This window comes from Pleurodeles waltl, chromosome 10 (assembly GCF_031143425.1).
Source record: "Pleurodeles waltl isolate 20211129_DDA chromosome 10, aPleWal1.hap1.20221129, whole genome shotgun sequence".
NCBI classification, from domain to species: domain Eukaryota; kingdom Metazoa; phylum Chordata; class Amphibia; order Caudata; family Salamandridae; genus Pleurodeles; species Pleurodeles waltl.
Genome location: NC_090449.1, coordinates 6,876,695 through 6,895,914, shown reverse-complemented (window position 1 = coordinate 6,895,914; position 19,220 = coordinate 6,876,695). Strand labels below are relative to the sequence as shown.

Here is a 19,220-nt window from a genome sequence, read left to right as displayed (position 1 = left end):
AGCTGAGCACTGGCCCATGATTCTCCTGGCTGAGGATGTGCCTCACGCCTAATGTCCCTGTTGTCTGGCGTATGATACTTCTAGTCCCTAGGTTACACACAGGGGAGCCCTGACTCATGATGTCCCTGTTGCCTGGCATATGATACTTCTAGCCTCTAAGTTACACACAGCTGAGCCCTGGCCCATGATTCTCCTGGCTGAGGATGTGCCTCACGCCTAATATCCCTGTTGTCTGGCGTTTGATACTTCTGGTCTCTAGGTTACACACAGCTGAGCCCTGGCCCAAGATTCTCCTGGCCGAGGATGCACCTCACGCCTAATGTCCCTGTTGTCTGGCGTATGATACCTCTAGTCTCTAGGTTACACACAGCTGAGCCCTGGCCCATGATTCTCCTGGCTGAGGATGTGCCTCACGCCTAATGTCCCTGTTGTCTGGCATATGATACCTCTAGTCTCTAGGTTACACACAGCTGAGCACTGGCCCATGATTCTCCTGGCTGAGGATGTGCCTCACGCCTAATGTCCCTGTTGTCTGGCGTATGATACCTCTAGTCTCTAGGTTACACACAGCTGAGCCCTGGCCCATGATTCTCCTGGCCGAGGATGCACCTCACGCCTAATGTCCCTGTTGTCTGGCATATGATACCTCTAGTCTCTAGGTTACACACAGCTGAGCACTGGCCCATGATTCTCCTGGCTGAGGATGTGCCTCACGCCTAATGTCCCTGTTGTCTGGCATATGATACCTCTAGTCTCTAGGTTACACACAGCTGAGCACTGGCCCATGATTCTCCTGGCTGAGGATGTGCCTCACGCCTAATGTCCCTGTTGTCTGGCGTATGATACTTCTAGTCCCTAGGTTACACACAGGGGAGCCCTGACTCATGATGTCCCTGTTGCCTGGCATATGATACTTCTAGCCTCTAAGTTACACACAGCTGAGCCCTGGCCCATGATTCTCCTGGCTGAGGATGTGCCTCACGCCTAATATCCCTGTTGTCTGGCGTTTGATACTTCTGGTCTCTAGGTTACACACAGCTGAGCCCTGGCCCACGATTCTCCTGGCCGAGGATGCACCTCACGCCTAATGTCCCTGTTGTCTGGCGTATGATACCTCTAGTCTCTAGGTTACACACAGCTGAGCCCTGGCCCATGATTCTCCTGGCTGAGGATGTGCCTCACGCCTAATGTCCCTGTTGTCTGGCATATGATACCTCTAGTCTCTAGGTTACACACAGCTGAGCACTGGCCCATGATTCTCCTGGCTGAGGATGTGCCTCACGCCTAATGTCCCTGTTGTCTGGCGTATGATACCTCTAGTCTCTAGGTTACACACAGCTGAGCCCTGGCCCATGATTCTCCTGGCCGAGGATGCACCTCACGCCTAATGTCCCTGTTGTCTGGCATATGATACCTCTAGTCTCTAGGTTACACACAGCTGAGCACTGGCCCATGATTCTCCTGGCTGAGGATGTGCCTCACGCCTAATGTCCCTGTTGTCTGGCGTATGATACTTCTAGTCCCTAGGTTACACACAGGGGAGCCCTGACTCATGATGTCCCTGTTGCCTGGCATATGATACTTCTAGCCTCTAAGTTACACACAGCTGAGCCCTGGCCCATGATTCTCCTGGCTGAGGATGTGCCTCACGCCTAATATCCCTGTTGTCTGGCGTTTGATACTTCTGGTCTCTAGGTTACACACAGCTGAGCCCTGGCCCACGATTCTCCTGGCCGAGGATGCACCTCACGCCTAATGTCCCTGTTGTCTGGCGTATGATACCTCTAGTCTCTAGGTTACACACAGCTGAGCCCTGGCCCATGATTCTCCTGGCTGAGGATGCGCCTCACGCCTCAGGTCCCTGTTGGATGGCATATGATACTTCTAGTCTCTAGGTGACACACAGCTGAGCCCTGGCCCATGATTCTCCTGGCCGAGGATGCGCCGCACGACAGTCCGCTTGACAAGACGCATGTGTTCAATCTGACTCAAGAACCACTGTCCTCCTGAATAAAATGTATGCCTCTCGCCCCTTTTGATTTCCTTGAAAACCTAATACGGATGACAAACAATGAGGTCAAATTAACTGCCTTCTCCTACTTTGAAAATAGACATTCTGAGATTCCTCTGGTCACAAAGTAGCACAATTTTCTCAAGCCTGCCTGATGGCGGCATCTGGTCTTGGTGGTGGGTGATCACAGTAAATCTTCTGAAAACAAATTACCAACATCACCTAATGAGGTAATCCTGAAGTTTGAAAAAAATGGTTGCTTTACATGGGATCCCACACAAACTGTATATGGACAAAGGTTTACCATTCCAAGTCACCCACACCCTCATAAGCAGCAGACTTGACTACGGCAACACCCTCTATGCAGGGACCACAGCCAAGTTTCAAAGAAAACTCCAGCAAATCCAGAACGCAGCTGCACGTCTCATCCTCAACCTCCCTCGCCACGAACACATCTCCGCTCACCTCAGATCCCTACACTGGCTGCCCATCAACAAAAGGATCATCTTAAAAGTCCTTGTCCACGCTCACAAAGCCCTCCACGACACTGGACTGGCCTACCTCAACAAACGAGTCAACTTCCACAAACCGCAGACCTCGCCCTCGCTACAGTCCCCCGCATCAAACGCACCACCTGCTGCTACAGATCCTTCTCCCACCTCGCCGCCAAGACCTGGAACTCCCTCCCCACCAACCTATGCAAGACCCAGGACCTCCTAACTTTCAGAAAGCACCTAAAAACATGGCTTTTCGAGCAGTAACTGCCCCCCCAATCCCTCCCAGCGCCTTGAAACCCTACTGGGTGAGTAGTGCGCTTAAGAAATTAATTGATTGATTGATTGAAAGGGGTTTGCCTCGTACTTATCTTTTCAAATAATCCATTGGAAGATGATGCAGATGTGGCCGCAAGTGAAGTCAGATGTTGGCCTTTTCATGAAGACACTAACCAAAATGCTGCAGGTTCTAGAAGTTGAATAAGAGAATGTTGAAGGGGCTTTCTAAGAATTCCTATAGGGATACAGAAACCTGCCACGAGGAATGCTATTTTGCCACCAAATGAAAAACACAATCTCAGCACATCTCACACGGCAGCCATCTGTCCGAAATCCTGAAACATCCAAGAGAATCAAAGCCAAGAAATACCCAAGAGTGCCCAACTTCAGTCCAACTGAAGACATAAAAGTTGGAAATGGTGTTCTCCTGTAAGAGGCTTGTGTGTGACTCTTCAACAGCAGGTTAAAAACTTTAACTTCATTCATACTTAAGTCACACACCTCTTTCATGTATGAGTCTACAACTAAACAAAGGTAAAAGAGTGGAAAAAGCCCTCTAGCACCTCAAAGGCGCCATAGTGTTGGAAGGCTCCACGTGGCAGGGGTTGGGAAGGACTTGAAGCTTCCCAACCTCCCCCCTTTGGGGAAAGAGGTTAGTCAGACTGAGGAACTCAGGCAGGTTCCTGGGCTCCAATAGCAGCAACCAGGAGTGGCCTCGGGGGATGGGGCAGGGATTGGAGCAGAACAGGAGGGGGGCGGGGCGGGGGAAGGGCTACTCTACCCCTCGACACAACCAATAATCACACACTTGGTGCAACAGAACTAAGCAGTTATTTCAATCTAGGGGCCTGATTTATATTTTGGCGGACGAGTTACTTCGTCACAGAGGTGATGGATATTTCATCCACCAAAATATAAATCCTATAGGAAATAATGGAGTTTATATGTCAGCGGAGAGGATATCCGTCGCCGTTGTGACCGAGTAATACGCCCGCCAAAATAGAAATCAGGCCCTAAATGTGTTAATTATTCAGGTCCCTGTGGCTGCCTCCTTACAACTACAGGTGAAACCACAGCTCCTTTAGACTGAGCCCTTCATGGTCCAGCCCTCCTGCCCTACTGACCTCCTGGAGCTCCATTACAGAACCTTTCCTCTGGCACGTCAAGAAGGGCAAAGCCATTCTCCACTCCTGTGAAACTGAATGGGGAAAGATTCTGCACCATTCTCCATTACGTAAAGGCTTTTGCACCAGGTAAAAATGAATAAATGCAGGGTCCAGTTCACAAAGGTCAATCTACAGGAGGAGATCTCCACAAGAGTAAATTTACGCTTCCATCAATACATAAATCGCTACCTGGAGGCAGTTCTGAAACCTCATCTGGAGGTGCATACTGAGTAGTAGGGCTTTGTGTCCCTGCCTTCCGCAGGGGACATGCAGAACTCAGAATATGAGGGACACCATTCAGTTGTAAATCCACCACGCGTAGTTCTATGCAGCGTAGACAGAGCTCTGTGGCTACGTGTATTGAACTAGGCATTGCAACTAGGGAAGCAGGCATGACCTGACGAAATAAAGGCATACCTAACAAACATTACTGGGAGCACATAGATACAGCCCATGTCCTGGCCTCACCCGCTTCCCCTTGTGCTGCGAGACATGCAGCTAGACACGGGCCACAGTTGTGTGCGTCATGTGTGTTACATGACATAAAGAGGTTAATAATAAGTCTTTCAGAGTGTGTTGAGCATTGTTAGATGTAAGATGAGTCACATGTTCTTATTTATAAGTCATCAACAATTTGCATATGTGTCATTTTCTATGTTATCTGCATCTGATGTGTTCCCATTTTTACAATGCACACTATGGGCCTGTTTAGAGCGTGCCGGACGGGTCACTCGATCAGTATAACTGGGATTTATATTTCGGCAGACGGGATATCCATCACTGTTGTGACGGAATAACCCGTCCTTCAAACTCTAAACCAGGCCCTACGTGTCCAAAGTTACATCTTAAATTAAGTTTATTTACCTTCTAGAAAGTTAAAAACAATGCAATGTCTAAACGTATATATTACAATGTTTCCTTTAATTGATATTCTTTATCTTTCTAGGAGTAGGGTCTTTCTGTGGGTGGTGTTATTCCATAACTTCAGTCATTCTGTGTGGTTCTCTTCGGTACCTGAGGGTGGCCTGGTGTGTGAACTACTCCAAGCTTTGGCTAGAGTAGATCTGAACCTGCTTGTAGCACTACAGGGGTAGATGTGGGCGTAACTTCTGTGAACTGCCACTGACTTACCATTTTGTGGGTGTAGTGTTGTATTTTTATGCCTCCCCGGGCCTCCTTGGATTTCCCTTTCCTCCTCCCACTTTGTGGTAGGTACCCCCACTATCCAGCCTCTCCTCTTTGCTGCTCCCACATTTACACCTAAACACAGGACTACCCTTGCAGAGGTCTACACACCATTCACAGAGAACTCTGCACATTGTGGAGAGGCCCGAATCGACATTTGTGAGTCCTGCATTGGTACCACAGGAGCATCATTACACATACTTGTAAACGGCTTTGTGACCTGCCCTAGAGTGTTGGGCCACTTGAGACCATATAGCACCCTTTTTCCACCTGAATTAATACTTGTGACAAATCTTAACAAAGAGACACTACCCCACGAACAACATGTGTGTAACACAAAATGAATAAAATGATTTTGCCTAGGGCCTGCTTGTCTAACCCACACCTGTCTTTTTCACCAGTTGATGATGAGTCGGAGACAGGGGCAGCGGATGTGGCGGAAACTAACCTTAATGTGCAGAGTGCCACCCACTGCCCCCAAGAGCCATCAGTGCAAAACCGCACTTCCTTCTGCATCACTGAGCCAAGCCCGGGAGTGCAGCTGGCTAAGGTAGGCATTACTTAAGAATGATGGACCCGGTCTGCAAAGCGCTGTGAAGCCTGATGGGAGCTACCTATCTGAGGAGCGGCGAGAGGTCTGATAGAAAGAGTGTAATGTGTGACGTGTCTGAGGACCACTGAGAGGTCTGATAGAAAGAGTGTAATGTGTGACCTGTCTGAGGAGCACTGAGAGGTCTGATAGAAAGAGTGTAATGTGTGACCTGTTTGAGGAGTGACGAGGGGTCTGATATAAAGAGTGTAATGTGTGACCTGTCTGAGGAGCGACGAGAGGTCTGATAGAAAGAGTGTAATGTGTGACCTGTCTGAGGAGCGACGAGAAGTCTGATAGAAAGAGTGTAATGTGTGACGTGTCTGAGGAGTGACGAGAGGTCTGATAGAAAGAGTGTAATGTGTGACCTGTCTGAGGAGCGACGAGGGGTCTGATAGAAAGAGTGTAATGTGTGACCTGTCTGAGGAGCGACGAGGGGTCTGATAGAAAGAGTGTAATGTGTGACCTGTCTGAGGAGTGACGAGAGGTCTGATAGAAAGAGAGTAATGTGTGACGTGTCTGAGGAGCGACGAGAGGTCTGATAGAAAGAGTGTAATGTGTGACCTGTCTGAGGAGTGACGAGAGGTCTGATAGAAAGAGTGTAATGTGTGACCTGTCTGACGAGCGCCCAGAGGTCTGATAGAAAGAGTGTAATGTGTGACCTGTCTGAGGAGCGACGAGAGGTCTGATAGAAAGAGTGTAATGTGTGACCTGTCTGAGGAGCGACGAGAGGTCTGATAGAAAGAGTGTAATGTGTGACCTGTATGAGGAGTAACGAGAGGTCTGATAGAAAGAGTGTAATGTGTGACCTGTCTGAGGAGTGACGAGAGGTCTGATAGAAAGAGTGTAATGTGTGACCTGTCTGAGGAGCGCCCAGAGGTCTGATAGAAAGAGTGTAATGTGTGACCTGTCTGAGGAGCGACGAGGGGTCTGATAGAAAGAGTGTAATGTGTGACCTGTCTGAGGAGCGACGAGAAGTCTGATAGAAAGAGTGTAATGTGTGACCTGTCTGAGGAACGACGAGAGGTCTGATAGAAAGAGTGTAATTTGTGACCTGTCTGAGGAGCGACGAGAGCTCTGATAGAAAGAGTGTAATGTGTGACCTGTCTGAGGAGCGACGAGAGGTCTGATAGAAAGAGTGTAATGTGTGACCTGTCTGAGAAGTGACGAGAGGTCTGACAGAAAGAGTGTAATGTGTGACGTGTCTGAGGAGCACTGAGAGGTCTGATAGAAAGAGTGTAATGTGTGACCTGTCTGAGGAGCGCCCAGAGGTCTGATAGAAAGAGTGTAATGTGTGACCTGTCTGAGGAGCGACGAGAGGTCTGATATAAAGAGTGTAATGTGTGACCTGTCTGAGGAGTGACGAGAGGTCTGATAGAAAGAGTGTAATGTGTGACCTGTCTGAGGAGCGACGAGGGGTCTGATAGAAAGAGTGTAATGTGTGACGTGTCTGAGGAGCGACGAGAGGTCTGATAGAAAGAGTGTAATGTGTGACGTGTCTGAGGAGCGACGAGGGGTCTGATAGAAAGAGTGTAATGTGTGACGTGTCTGAGGAGCGACGAGAGGTCTGATAGAAAGAGTGTAATATGTGACCTGTCTGAGGAGCGACGAGAGGTCTGATAGAAAGAGTGTAATGTGTGACGTGTCTGAGGAGTGACGAGAGGTCTGATAGAAAGAGTGTAATGTGTGACCTGCCTGAGGAGCGACGAGGGGTCTGATAGAAAGACTGTAATGTGTGACGTGTCTGAGGAGCGACGAGAGGTCTGATAGAAAGAGTGTAATGTGTGACGTGTCTGAGGAGCGACGAGAGGTCTGATAGAAAGAGTGTAATGTGTGACCTGTCTGAGGAGCACTGAGAGGTCTGATAGAAAGAGTGTAATGTGTGACGTGTCTGAGGAGCGACGAGAGGTCTGATAGAAAGAGTGTAATGTGTGACCTTTCTGAGGAGCGACGAGAGGTCTGATAGAAAGAGTGTAATGTGTGACCTGTCTGAGGAGTGACGAGAGGTCTGATAGAAAGAGTGTAATGTGTGACCTGTCTGAGGAGCGACGAGAGGTCTGATAGAAAGAGTGTAATGTGTGACCTGTCTGAGGAGCGACGAGGGGTCTGATAGAAAGAGTGTAATGTGTGACCTGTCTGAGGAGCGACGAGGGGTCTGATAGAAAGAGTGTAATGTGTGACCTGTCTGAGGAGTGACGAGAGGTCTGATAGAAAGAGAGTAATGTGTGACGTGTCTGAGGAGCGACGAGAGGTCTGATAGAAAGAGTGTAATGTGTGACCTGTCTGAGGAGTGACGAGAGGTCTGATAGAAAGAGTGTAATGTGTGACCTGTCTGACGAGCGCCCAGAGGTCTGATAGAAAGAGTGTAATGTGTGACCTGTCTGAGGAGCGACGAGAGGTCTGATAGAAAGAGTGTAATGTGTGACCTGTCTGAGGAGCGACGAGAGGTCTGATAGAAAGAGTGTAATGTGTGACCTGTATGAGGAGTAACGAGAGGTCTGATAGAAAGAGTGTAATGTGTGACCTGTCTGAGGAGTGACGAGAGGTCTGATAGAAAGAGTGTAATGTGTGACCTGTCTGAGGAGCGCCCAGAGGTCTGATAGAAAGAGTGTAATGTGTGACCTGTCTGAGGAGCGACGAGGGGTCTGATAGAAAGAGTGTAATGTGTGACCTGTCTGAGGAGCGACGAGAAGTCTGATAGAAAGAGTGTAATGTGTGACCTGTCTGAGGAACGACGAGAGGTCTGATAGAAAGAGTGTAATTTGTGACCTGTCTGAGGAGCGACGAGAGCTCTGATAGAAAGAGTGTAATGTGTGACCTGTCTGAGGAGCGACGAGAGGTCTGATAGAAAGAGTGTAATGTGTGACCTGTCTGAGAAGTGACGAGAGGTCTGATAGAAAGAGTGTAATGTGTGACGTGTCTGAGGAGCACTGAGAGGTCTGATAGAAAGAGTGTAATGTGTGACCTGTCTGAGGAGCGCCCAGAGGTCTGATAGAAAGTGTGTAATGTGTGACGTGTCTGAGGAGCGACGAGAGGTCTGATAGAAAGAGTGTAATGTGTGACCTGTCTGAGGAGTGACGAGAGGTCTGATAGAAAGAGTGTAATGTGTGACCTGTCTGAGGAGCGCCCAGAGGTCTGATAGAAAGAGTGTAATGTGTGACCTGTCTGAGGAGCGACGAGAGGTCTGATAGAAAGAGTGTAATGTGTGACGTGTCTGAGGAGCGACGAGAGGTCTGATAGAAAGAGTGTAATGTGTGACCTGTCTGAGGAGTGACGAGAGGTCTGATAGAAAGAGTGTAATGTGTGACGTGCCTGAGGAGTGACGAGAGGTCTGATAGAAAGAGTGTAATGTGTGACGTGTCTGAGGAGCGACAAGAGGTCTGATAGAAAGAGTGTAATGTGTGACCTGTCTGAGGAGCGACGAGAGGTCTGATAGAAAGAGTGTAATGTGTGACGTGTCTGAGCAGCGACGAGAGGTCTGATGGAAAGAGTGTAATGTGTGACCTGTCTGAGGAGCGACGAGGGGTCTGATAGAAAGAGTGTAATGTGTGACCTGTCTGAGGAGCGACGAGAGGTCTGATAGAAAGAGTGTAATGTGTGACCTGTCTGAGGAGCGACGAGAGGTCTGATAGAAAGAGTGTAATGTGTGACCTGTCTGAGGAGTGACGAGAGGTCTGATAGAAAGAGTGTAATGTGTGACGTGTCTGAGGAGCGCCCAGAGGTCTGATAGAAAGAGTGTAATGTGTGACCTGTCTGAGGAGCGACGAGAGGTCTGATAGAAAGAGTGTAATGTGTGACGTGTCTGAGCAGCGACGAGAGGTCTGATGGAAAGAGTGTAATGTGTGACCTGTCTGAGGAGTGACGAGGGGTCTGATAGAAAGAGTGTAATGTGTGACCTGTCTGAGCAGCGACGAGAGGTCTGATAGAAAGAGTGTAATGTGTGACCTGTCTGAGGAGCGACGAGAGGTCTGATAGAAAGAGTGTAATGTGTGACCTGTCTGAGGAGCGACGAGAGGTCTGATAGAAAGAGTGTAATGTGTGACCTGTCTGAGGAGCGACGAGAGGTCTGATAGAAAGAGTGTAATGTGTGACCTGTCTGAGGAGTGACGAGAGGTCTGATAGAAAGAGTGTAATGTGTGACCTGTCTGAGGAGCACTGAGGGGTCTGATAGAAAGAGTGTAATGTGTGACGTGTCTGAGGAGCGAGAAGAGGTCTGATAGAAAGAGTGTAATGTGTGACCTGTCTGAGGAGCGACGAGAGGTCTGATAGAAAGAGTGTAATGTGTGACCTGTCTGAGGAGCGACGAGAGGTCTGATGGAAAGAGTGTAATGTGTGACGTGTCTGAGGAGCGACGAGGGGTCTGATGGAAAGAGTGTAATGTGTGACGTGTCTGAGGAGCGACGAGAGGTCTGATAGAAAGAGTGTAATGTGTGACGTGTCTGAGGAGCACTGAGAGGTCTGATAGAAAGAGTGTAATGTGTGACGTGTCTGAGGAGCGACGAGGGGTCTGATAGAAAGAGTGTAATGTGTGACCTGTCTGAGGAGCGACGAGGGGTCTGATAGAAAGAGTGTAATGTGTGACCTGTCTGAGGAGCACTGAGAGGTCTGATAGAAAGAGTGTAATGTGTGACGTGTCTGAGGAGTGACGAGGGGTCTGATAGAAAGAGTGTAATGTGTGACCTGTCTGAGGAGCACTGAGGGGTCTGATGGAAAGAGTGTAATGTGTGACGTGTCTGAGGAGCGACGAGAGGTCTGATAGAAAGAGTGTAATGTGTGACCTGTCTGAGGAGCGCCCAGAGGTCTGATAGAAAGAGTGTAATGTGTGACGTGTCTGAGGAGTGACAAGAGGTCTGATAGAAAGAGTGTAATGTGTGACCTGTCTGAGGAGCGACGAGAGGTCTGATGGAAAGAGTGTAATGTGTGACCTGTCTGAGGAGCGACGAGTGATCTGACAGAAAGAGTGTAATGTGTGACCTGTCTGAGGAGCGACGAGAGGTCTGATAGAAAGAGTGTAATGTGTGACCTGTCTGAGGAGCACTAAGGGGTCTGATAGAAAGAGTGTAATGTGTGACCTGTCTGAGGAGTGACAAGAGGTCTGATAGAAAGAGTGTAATGTGTGACCTGTCTGAGGAGTGACAAGAGGTCTGATAGAAAGAATGTAATGTCTGACCTGTCTGAGGAGCGACGAGAGGTCTGATAGAAAGAGTGTAATGTGTGACCTGTCTGAGGAGCGACGAAAGCTCTGATAGAAAGAGTGTAATGTGTGACCTGTCTGAGGAGTGACGAGAGGTCTGATATAAAGAGTGTAATGTGTGATGTGTCTGAGGAGTGACGAGAGGTCTGATAGAAAGAATGTAATGTGTGACGTGTCTGAGGAGTGACGAGGGGTCTGATAGAAAGAGTGTAATGTGTGACCTGTCTGAGGAGTGACGAGAGGTCTGATAGAAAGAGTGTAATGTGTGACCTGTCTGAGGAGCGACGAGAAGTCTGATAGAAAGAGTGTAATGTGTGACCTGTCTGAGGAGCGACGAGAGGTCTGATAGAAAGAGTGTAATGTGTGACCTGTCTGAGGAGTGACGAGAGGTCTGATAGAAAGAGTGTAATGTGTGACGTGTCTGAGGAGCAACGAGAGGTCTGATAGAAAGAGTGTAATGTGTGACCTGTCTGAGAAGTGACGAGAGGTCTGATAGAAAGAGTGTAATGTGTGACCTGTCTGAGGAGCGACGAGAGGTCTGATAGAAAGAGTGTAATGTGTGACCTGTCTGAGGAGCGACGAGAGGTGTGATAGAAAGAGTGTAATGTGTGATGTGTCTGAGGAGTGACGAGAGGTCTGATAGGAAGAGTGTAATGTGTGACCTGTCTGAGGAGCGACGAGAGGTCTGATAGAAAGAGTGTAATGTGTGACCTGTCTGAGGAGGGACGAGAGGTCTGATAGAAAGAGTGTAATGTGTGACCTGTCTGAGGAGCGACGAGGGGTCTGATAGAAAGAGTGTAATGTGTGACGTGTCTGAGGAGCGACGAGAGGTCTGATAGAAAGAGTGTAATGTGTGACGTGTCTGAGGAGCGACGAGAGGTCTGATAGAAAGAGTGTAATGTGTGACCTGTCTGAGGAGTGACGAGAGGTCTGATAGAAAGAGTGTAATGTGTGACCTGTCTGAGGAGTGACGAGAGGTCTGATAGAAAGAGTGTAATATGTGACCTGTCTGACGAGCGCCCAGAGGTCTGATAGAAAGAGTGTAATGTGTGACCTGTCTGAGGAGCGACGAGAGGTCTGATAGAAAGAGTGTAATGTGTGACGTGTCTGAGGAGCGACGAGAGCTCTGATAGAAAGAGTGTAATGTGTGACGTGTCTGAGGAGCGGCGAGAGGTCTGATAGAAAGAGTGTAATGTGTGACGTGTCTGAGGAGTGACGAGAGGTCTGATAGAAAGAGTGTAATGTGTGACCTGTCTGAGGAGCGACGAGAGGTCTGATAGAAAGAGTGTAATGTGTGACGTGTCTGAGGAGTGACAAGAGGTCTGATAGAAAGAGTGTAATGTGTGACGTGTCTGAGGAGTGACGAGAGGTCTGATAGAAAGCGTGTAATGTGTGACCTGTCTGAGGAGCGACGAGAGGTCTGATAGAAAGAGTGTAATATGTGACCTGTCTGAGCAGCGACGAGAGGTCTGATAGAAAGAGTGTAATGTGTGACCTGTCTGAGGAGCGACGAGAGGTCTGCTAGAAAGAGTGTAATGTGTGACCTGTCTCAGGAGCTACGTGGTGTCTGATAGAAAGAGTGTAATGTGTGACCTGTCTGAGGAGCGACGAAAGCTCTGATAGAAAGAGTGTAATGTGTGACCTGTCTGAGGAGCGACGAGAGGTCTGCTAGAAAGAGTGTAATGTGTGACCTGTCTCAGGAGCTACGTGGGGTCTGATAGAAAGAGTGTAATGTGTGACCTGTCTGAGGAGCGACGAGAGGTCTGATAGAAAGAGTGTAATATGTGACCTGTCTGACGAGCACCCAGAGGTCTGATAGAAAGAGTGTAATATGTGACCTGTCTGAGCAGCGACGAGAGGTCTGATAGAAAGAGTGTAATGTGTGACCTGTCTGAGGAGTGACGAGAGGTCTGATAGAAAGAGTGTAATGTGTGACCTGTCTGAGGAGCGACGAGAGGTCTGATAGAAAGAGTGTAATGTGTGACGTGTCTGAGGAGTGACGAGAGGTCTGATAGAAAGAGTGTAATGTGTGACGTGTCTGAGGAGTGACGAGAGGTCTGATAGAAAGCGTGTAATGTGTGACCTGTCTGAGGAGCGACGAGAGGTCTGATAGAAAGAGTGTAATATGTGACCTGTCTGAGCAGCGACGAGAGGTCTGATAGAAAGAGTGTAATGTGTGACCTGTCTGAGGAGCGACGAGAGGTCTGATAGAAAGAGTGTAATATGTGACCTGTCTGAGCAGCGACGAGAGGTCTGATAGAAAGAGTGTAATGTGTGACCTGTCTGAGGAGCGACGAGAGGTCTGCTAGAAAGAGTGTAATGTGTGACCTGTCTCAGGAGCTACGTGGTGTCTGATAGAAAGAGTGTAATGTGTGACCTGTCTGAGGAGCGACGAAAGCTCTGATAGAAAGAGTGTAATGTGTGACCTGTCTGAGGAGCGACGAGAGGTCTGCTAGAAAGAGTGTAATGTGTGACCTGTCTCAGGAGCTACGTGGGGTCTGATAGAAAGAGTGTAATGTGTGACCTGTCTGAGGAGCGACGAGAGGTCTGATAGAAAGAGTGTAATATGTGACCTGTCTGACGAGCGCCCAGAGGTCTGATAGAAAGAGTGTAATATGTGACCTGTCTGAGCAGCGACGAGAGGTCTGATAGAAAGAGTGTAATGTGTGACCTGTCTGAGGAGTGACGAGAGGTCTGATAGAAAGAGTGTAATGTGTGACCTGTCTGAGGAGTGACGAGAGGTCTGATAGAAAGAGTGTAATGTGTGATGTGTCTGAGGAGTGACGAAAGCTCTGATAGAAAGAGTGTAATGTGTGACCTGTCTGAGGAGCGACGAGAGGTCTGATAGAAAGAGTGTAATATGTGACCTGTCTGAGGAGTGACGAGAGGTCTGCTAGAAAGAGTGTAATGTGTGACGTGTCTGAGGAGCGACGAGAGGTCTGATAGAAAGAGTGTAATGTGTGACCTGTCTGAGGAGTGACGAGGGGTCTGATATAAAGAGTGTAATGTGTGACCTGTCTGAGGAGCGGCGAGAGGTCTGATAGAAAGAGTGTAATGTGTGACGTGTCTGAGGAGTGACGAGAGGTCTGATAGAAAGAGTGTAATGTGTGACCTGTCTGAGGAGCGACGAGAGGTCTGATAGAAAGAGTGTAATGTGTGACGTGTCTGAGGAGTGACGAGAGGTCTGATAGAAAGAGTGTAATGTGTGACGTGTCTGAGGAGTGACGAGAGGTCTGATAGAAAGCGTGTAATGTGTGACCTGTCTGAGGAGCGACGAGAGGTCTGATAGAAAGAGTGTAATATGTGACCTGTCTGAGCAGCGACGAGAGGTCTGATAGAAAGAGTGTAATGTGTGACCTGTCTGAGGAGCGACGAGAGGTCTGCTAGAAAGAGTGTAATGTGTGACCTGTCTCAGGAGCTACGTGGTGTCTGATAGAAAGAGTGTAATGTGTGACCTGTCTGAGGAGCGACGAAAGCTCTGATAGAAAGAGTGTAATGTGTGACCTGTCTGAGGAGCGACGAGAGGTCTGCTAGAAAGAGTGTAATGTGTGACCTGTCTCAGGAGCTACGTGGGGTCTGATAGAAAGAGTGTAATGTGTGACCTGTCTGAGGAGCGACGAGAGGTCTGATAGAAAGAGTGTAATATGTGACCTGTCTGACGAGCGCCCAGAGGTCTGATAGAAAGAGTGTAATATGTGACCTGTCTGAGCAGCGACGAGAGGTCTGATAGAAAGAGTGTAATGTGTGACCTGTCTGAGGAGTGACGAGAGGTCTGATAGAAAGAGTGTAATGTGTGACCTGTCTGAGGAGCGACGAGAGGTCTGATAGAAAGAGTGTAATGTGTGACGTGTCTGAGGAGTGACGAGAGGTCTGATAGAAAGAGTGTAATGTGTGACGTGTCTGAGGAGTGACGAGAGGTCTGATAGAAAGCGTGTAATGTGTGACCTGTCTGAGGAGCGACGAGAGGTCTGATAGAAAGAGTGTAATATGTGACCTGTCTGAGCAGCGACGAGAGGTCTGATAGAAAGAGTGTAATGTGTGACCTGTCTGAGGAGCGACGAGAGGTCTGATAGAAAGAGTGTAATATGTGACCTGTCTGAGCAGCGACGAGAGGTCTGATAGAAAGAGTGTAATGTGTGACCTGTCTGAGGAGCGACGAGAGGTCTGCTAGAAAGAGTGTAATGTGTGACCTGTCTCAGGAGCTACGTGGTGTCTGATAGAAAGAGTGTAATGTGTGACCTGTCTGAGGAGCGACGAAAGCTCTGATAGAAAGAGTGTAATGTGTGACCTGTCTGAGGAGCGACGAGAGGTCTGCTAGAAAGAGTGTAATGTGTGACCTGTCTCAGGAGCTACGTGGGGTCTGATAGAAAGAGTGTAATGTGTGACCTGTCTGAGGAGCGACGAGAGGTCTGATAGAAAGAGTGTAATATGTGACCTGTCTGACGAGCGCCCAGAGGTCTGATAGAAAGAGTGTAATATGTGACCTGTCTGAGCAGCGACGAGAGGTCTGATAGAAAGAGTGTAATGTGTGACCTGTCTGAGGAGTGACGAGAGGTCTGATAGAAAGAGTGTAATGTGTGACCTGTCTGAGGAGTGACGAGAGGTCTGATAGAAAGAGTGTAATGTGTGATGTGTCTGAGGAGTGACGAAAGCTCTGATAGAAAGAGTGTAATGTGTGACCTGTCTGAGGAGCGACGAGAGGTCTGATAGAAAGAGTGTAATATGTGACCTGTCTGAGGAGTGACGAGAGGTCTGCTAGAAAGAGTGTAATGTGTGACGTGTCTGAGGAGCGACGAGAGGTCTGATAGAAAGAGTGTAATGTGTGACCTGTCTGAGGAGTGACGAGGGGTCTGATATAAAGAGTGTAATGTGTGACCTGTCTGAGGAGTGACGAGGGGTCTGATATAAGGAGTGTAATGTGTGACCTGTCTGAGGAGCAACAAGAGGTCTGATAGAAAGAGTGTAATGTGTGACCTGTCTGAGGAACGACGAGAGGTCTGATAGAAAGAGTGTAATGTGTGACCTGTCTGAGGAGTGACGAGGGGTCTGATATAAAGAGTGTAATGTGTGACCTGTCTGAGGAGCAACAAGAGGTCTGATAGAAAGAGAGTAATGTGTGACCTGTCTGAGGAGCGACGAGAGGTCTGATAGAAAGAGTGTAATGTGTGACCTGTCTGAGGAGCGACGAGAGGTCTGATGGAAAGAGTGTAATGTGTGACCTGTCTGAGGAGCGACGAGGGGTCTGATGGAAAGAGTGTAATGTGTGACGTGTCTGAGGAGCGACCAGAGGTCTGATAGAAAGAGTGTAATGTGTGACCTGTCTGAGGAGTGACGAGAGGTCTGATAGAAAGAGTGTAATGTGTGACCTGTCTGAGGAGCGACAAGAGGTTTGATAGAAAGAGTGTAATGTGTGACCTGTCTGAGGAGCGACAAGAGCTCTGATAGAAAGAGTGTAATGTGTGACGTGTCTGAGGAGCGGCGAGAGGTCTGATAGAAAGAGTGTAATGTGTGACGTGTCTGAGGAGTGACGAGAGGTCTGATAGAAAGAGTGTAATGTGTGACCTGTCTGAGGAGCGACGAGAGGTCTGATAGAAAGAGTGTAATGTGTGACGTGTCTGAGGAGTGACAAGAGGTCTGATAGAAAGAGTGTAATGTGTGACGTGTCTGAGGAGTGACGAGAGGTCTGATAGAAAGCGTGTAATGTGTGACCTGTCTGAGGAGCGACGAGAGGTCTGATAGAAAGAGTGTAATATGTGACCTGTCTGAGCAGCGACGAGAGGTCTGATAGAAAGAGTGTAATGTGTGACCTGTCTGAGGAGCGACGAGAGGTCTGCTAGAAAGAGTGTAATGTGTGACCTGTCTCAGGAGCTACGTGGTGTCTGATAGAAAGAGTGTAATGTGTGACCTGTCTGAGGAGCGACGAAAGCTCTGATAGAAAGAGTGTAATGTGTGACCTGTCTGAGGAGCGACGAGAGGTCTGCTAGAAAGAGTGTAATGTGTGACCTGTCTCAGGAGCTACGTGGGGTCTGATAGAAAGAGTGTAATGTGTGACCTGTCTGAGGAGCGACGAGAGGTCTGATAGAAAGAGTGTAATATGTGACCTGTCTGACGAGCACCCAGAGGTCTGATAGAAAGAGTGTAATATGTGACCTGTCTGAGCAGCGACGAGAGGTCTGATAGAAAGAGTGTAATGTGTGACCTGTCTGAGGAGTGACGAGAGGTCTGATAGAAAGAGTGTAATGTGTGACCTGTCTGAGGAGCGACGAGAGGTCTGATAGAAAGAGTGTAATGTGTGACGTGTCTGAGGAGTGACGAGAGGTCTGATAGAAAGAGTGTAATGTGTGACGTGTCTGAGGAGTGACGAGAGGTCTGATAGAAAGCGTGTAATGTGTGACCTGTCTGAGGAGCGACGAGAGGTCTGATAGAAAGAGTGTAATATGTGACCTGTCTGAGCAGCGACGAGAGGTCTGATAGAAAGAGTGTAATGTGTGACCTGTCTGAGGAGCGACGAGAGGTCTGATAGAAAGAGTGTAATATGTGACCTGTCTGAGCAGCGACGAGAGGTCTGATAGAAAGAGTGTAATGTGTGACCTGTCTGAGGAGCGACGAGAGGTCTGCTAGAAAGAGTGTAATGTGTGACCTGTCTCAGGAGCTACGTGGTGTCTGATAGAAAGAGTGTAATGTGTGACCTGTCTGAGGAGCGACGAAAGCTCTGATAGAAAGAGTGTAATGTGTGACCTGTCTGAGGAGCGACGAGAGGTCTGCTAGAAAGAGTGTAATGTGTGACCTGTCTCAGGAGCTACGTGGGGTCTGATAGAAAGAGTGTAATGTGTGACCTGTCTGAGGAGCGACGAGAGGTCTGATAGAAAGAGTGTAATATGTGACCTGTCTGACGAGCGCCCAGAGGTCTGATAGAAAGAGTGTAATATGTGACCTGTCTGAGCAGCGACGAGAGGTCTGATAGAAAGAGTGTAATGTGTGACCTGTCTGAGGAGTGACGAGAGGTCTGATAGAAAGAGTGTAATGTGTGACCTGTCTGAGGAGTGACGAGAGGTCTGATAGAAAGAGTGTAATGTGTGATGTGTCTGAGGAGTGACGAAAGCTCTGATAGAAAGAGTGTAATGTGTGACCTGTCTGAGGAGCGACGAGAGGTCTGATAGAAAGAGTGTAATATGTGACCTGTCTGAGGAGTGACGAGAGGTCTGCTAGAAAGAGTGTAATGTGTGACGTGTCTGAGGAGCGACGAGAGGTCTGATAGAAAGAGTGTAATGTGTGACCTGTCTGAGGAGTGACGAGGGGTCTGATATAAAGAGTGTAATGTGTGACCTGTCTGAGGAGCGGCGAGAGGTCTGATAGAAAGAGTGTAATGTGTGACGTGTCTGAGGAGTGACGAGAGGTCTGATAGAAAGAGTGTAATGTGTGACCTGTCTGAGGAGCGACGAGAGGTCTGATAGAAAGAGTGTAATGTGTGACGTGTCTGAGGAGTGACGAGAGGTCTGATAGAAAGAGTGTAATGTGTGACGTGTCTGAGGAGTGACGAGAGGTCTGATAGAAAGCGTGTAATGTGTGACCTGTCTGAGGAGCGACGAGAGGTCTGATAGAAAGAGTGTAATATGTGACCTGTCTGAGCAGCGACGAGAGGTCTGATAGAAAGAGTGTAATGTGTGACCTGTCTGAGGAGCGACGAGAGGTCTGCTAGAAAGAGTGTAATGTGTGACCTGTCTCAGGAGCTGCGTGGTGTCTGATAGAAAGAGTGTAATGTGTGACCTGTCTGAGGAGCGACGAAAGCTCTGATAGAAAGAGTGTAATGTGTGACCTGTCTGAGGAGCGACGAGAGGTCTGCTAGAAAGAGTGTAATGTGTGACCTGTCTCAGGAGCTACGTGGGGTCTGATAGAAAGAGTGTAATGTGTGACCTGTCTGAGGAGCGACGAGAGGTCTGATAGAAAGAGTGTAATATGTGACCTGTCTGACGAGCGCCCAGAGGTCTGATAGAAAGAGTGTAATATGTGACCTGTCTGAGCAGCGACGAGAGGTCTGATAGAAAGAGTGTAATGTGTGACCTGTCTGAGGAGTGACGAGAGGTCTGATAGAAAGAGTGTAATGTGTGACCTGTCTGAGGAGCGACGAGAGGTCTGATAGAAAGAGTGTAATGTGTGACGTGTCTGAGGAGTGACGAGAGGTCTGATAGAAAGAGTGTAATGTGTGACGTGTCTGAGGAGTGACGAGAGGTCTGATAGAAAGCGTGTAATGTGTGACCTGTCTGAGGAGCGACGAGAGGTCTGATAGAAAGAGTGTAATATG

General features: G+C 48.5%; 1 protein-coding gene across 1 annotated transcript in view; it reads left to right on the top strand.

Annotated features, from left to right (window-relative positions):
* The window catches only part of LOC138260684 (mucin-2-like), a 241,279-nt gene that overhangs the window by 121,538 nt on the left and 100,521 nt on the right, over positions 1-19,220 (top strand). The window contains exon 12 of the mRNA XM_069209183.1: positions 5,537-5,685. Within this exon, the coding sequence (XP_069065284.1) occupies positions 5,537-5,685 (149 nt within the window). The remainder of the gene's footprint in view (positions 1-5,536; positions 5,686-19,220) is intronic.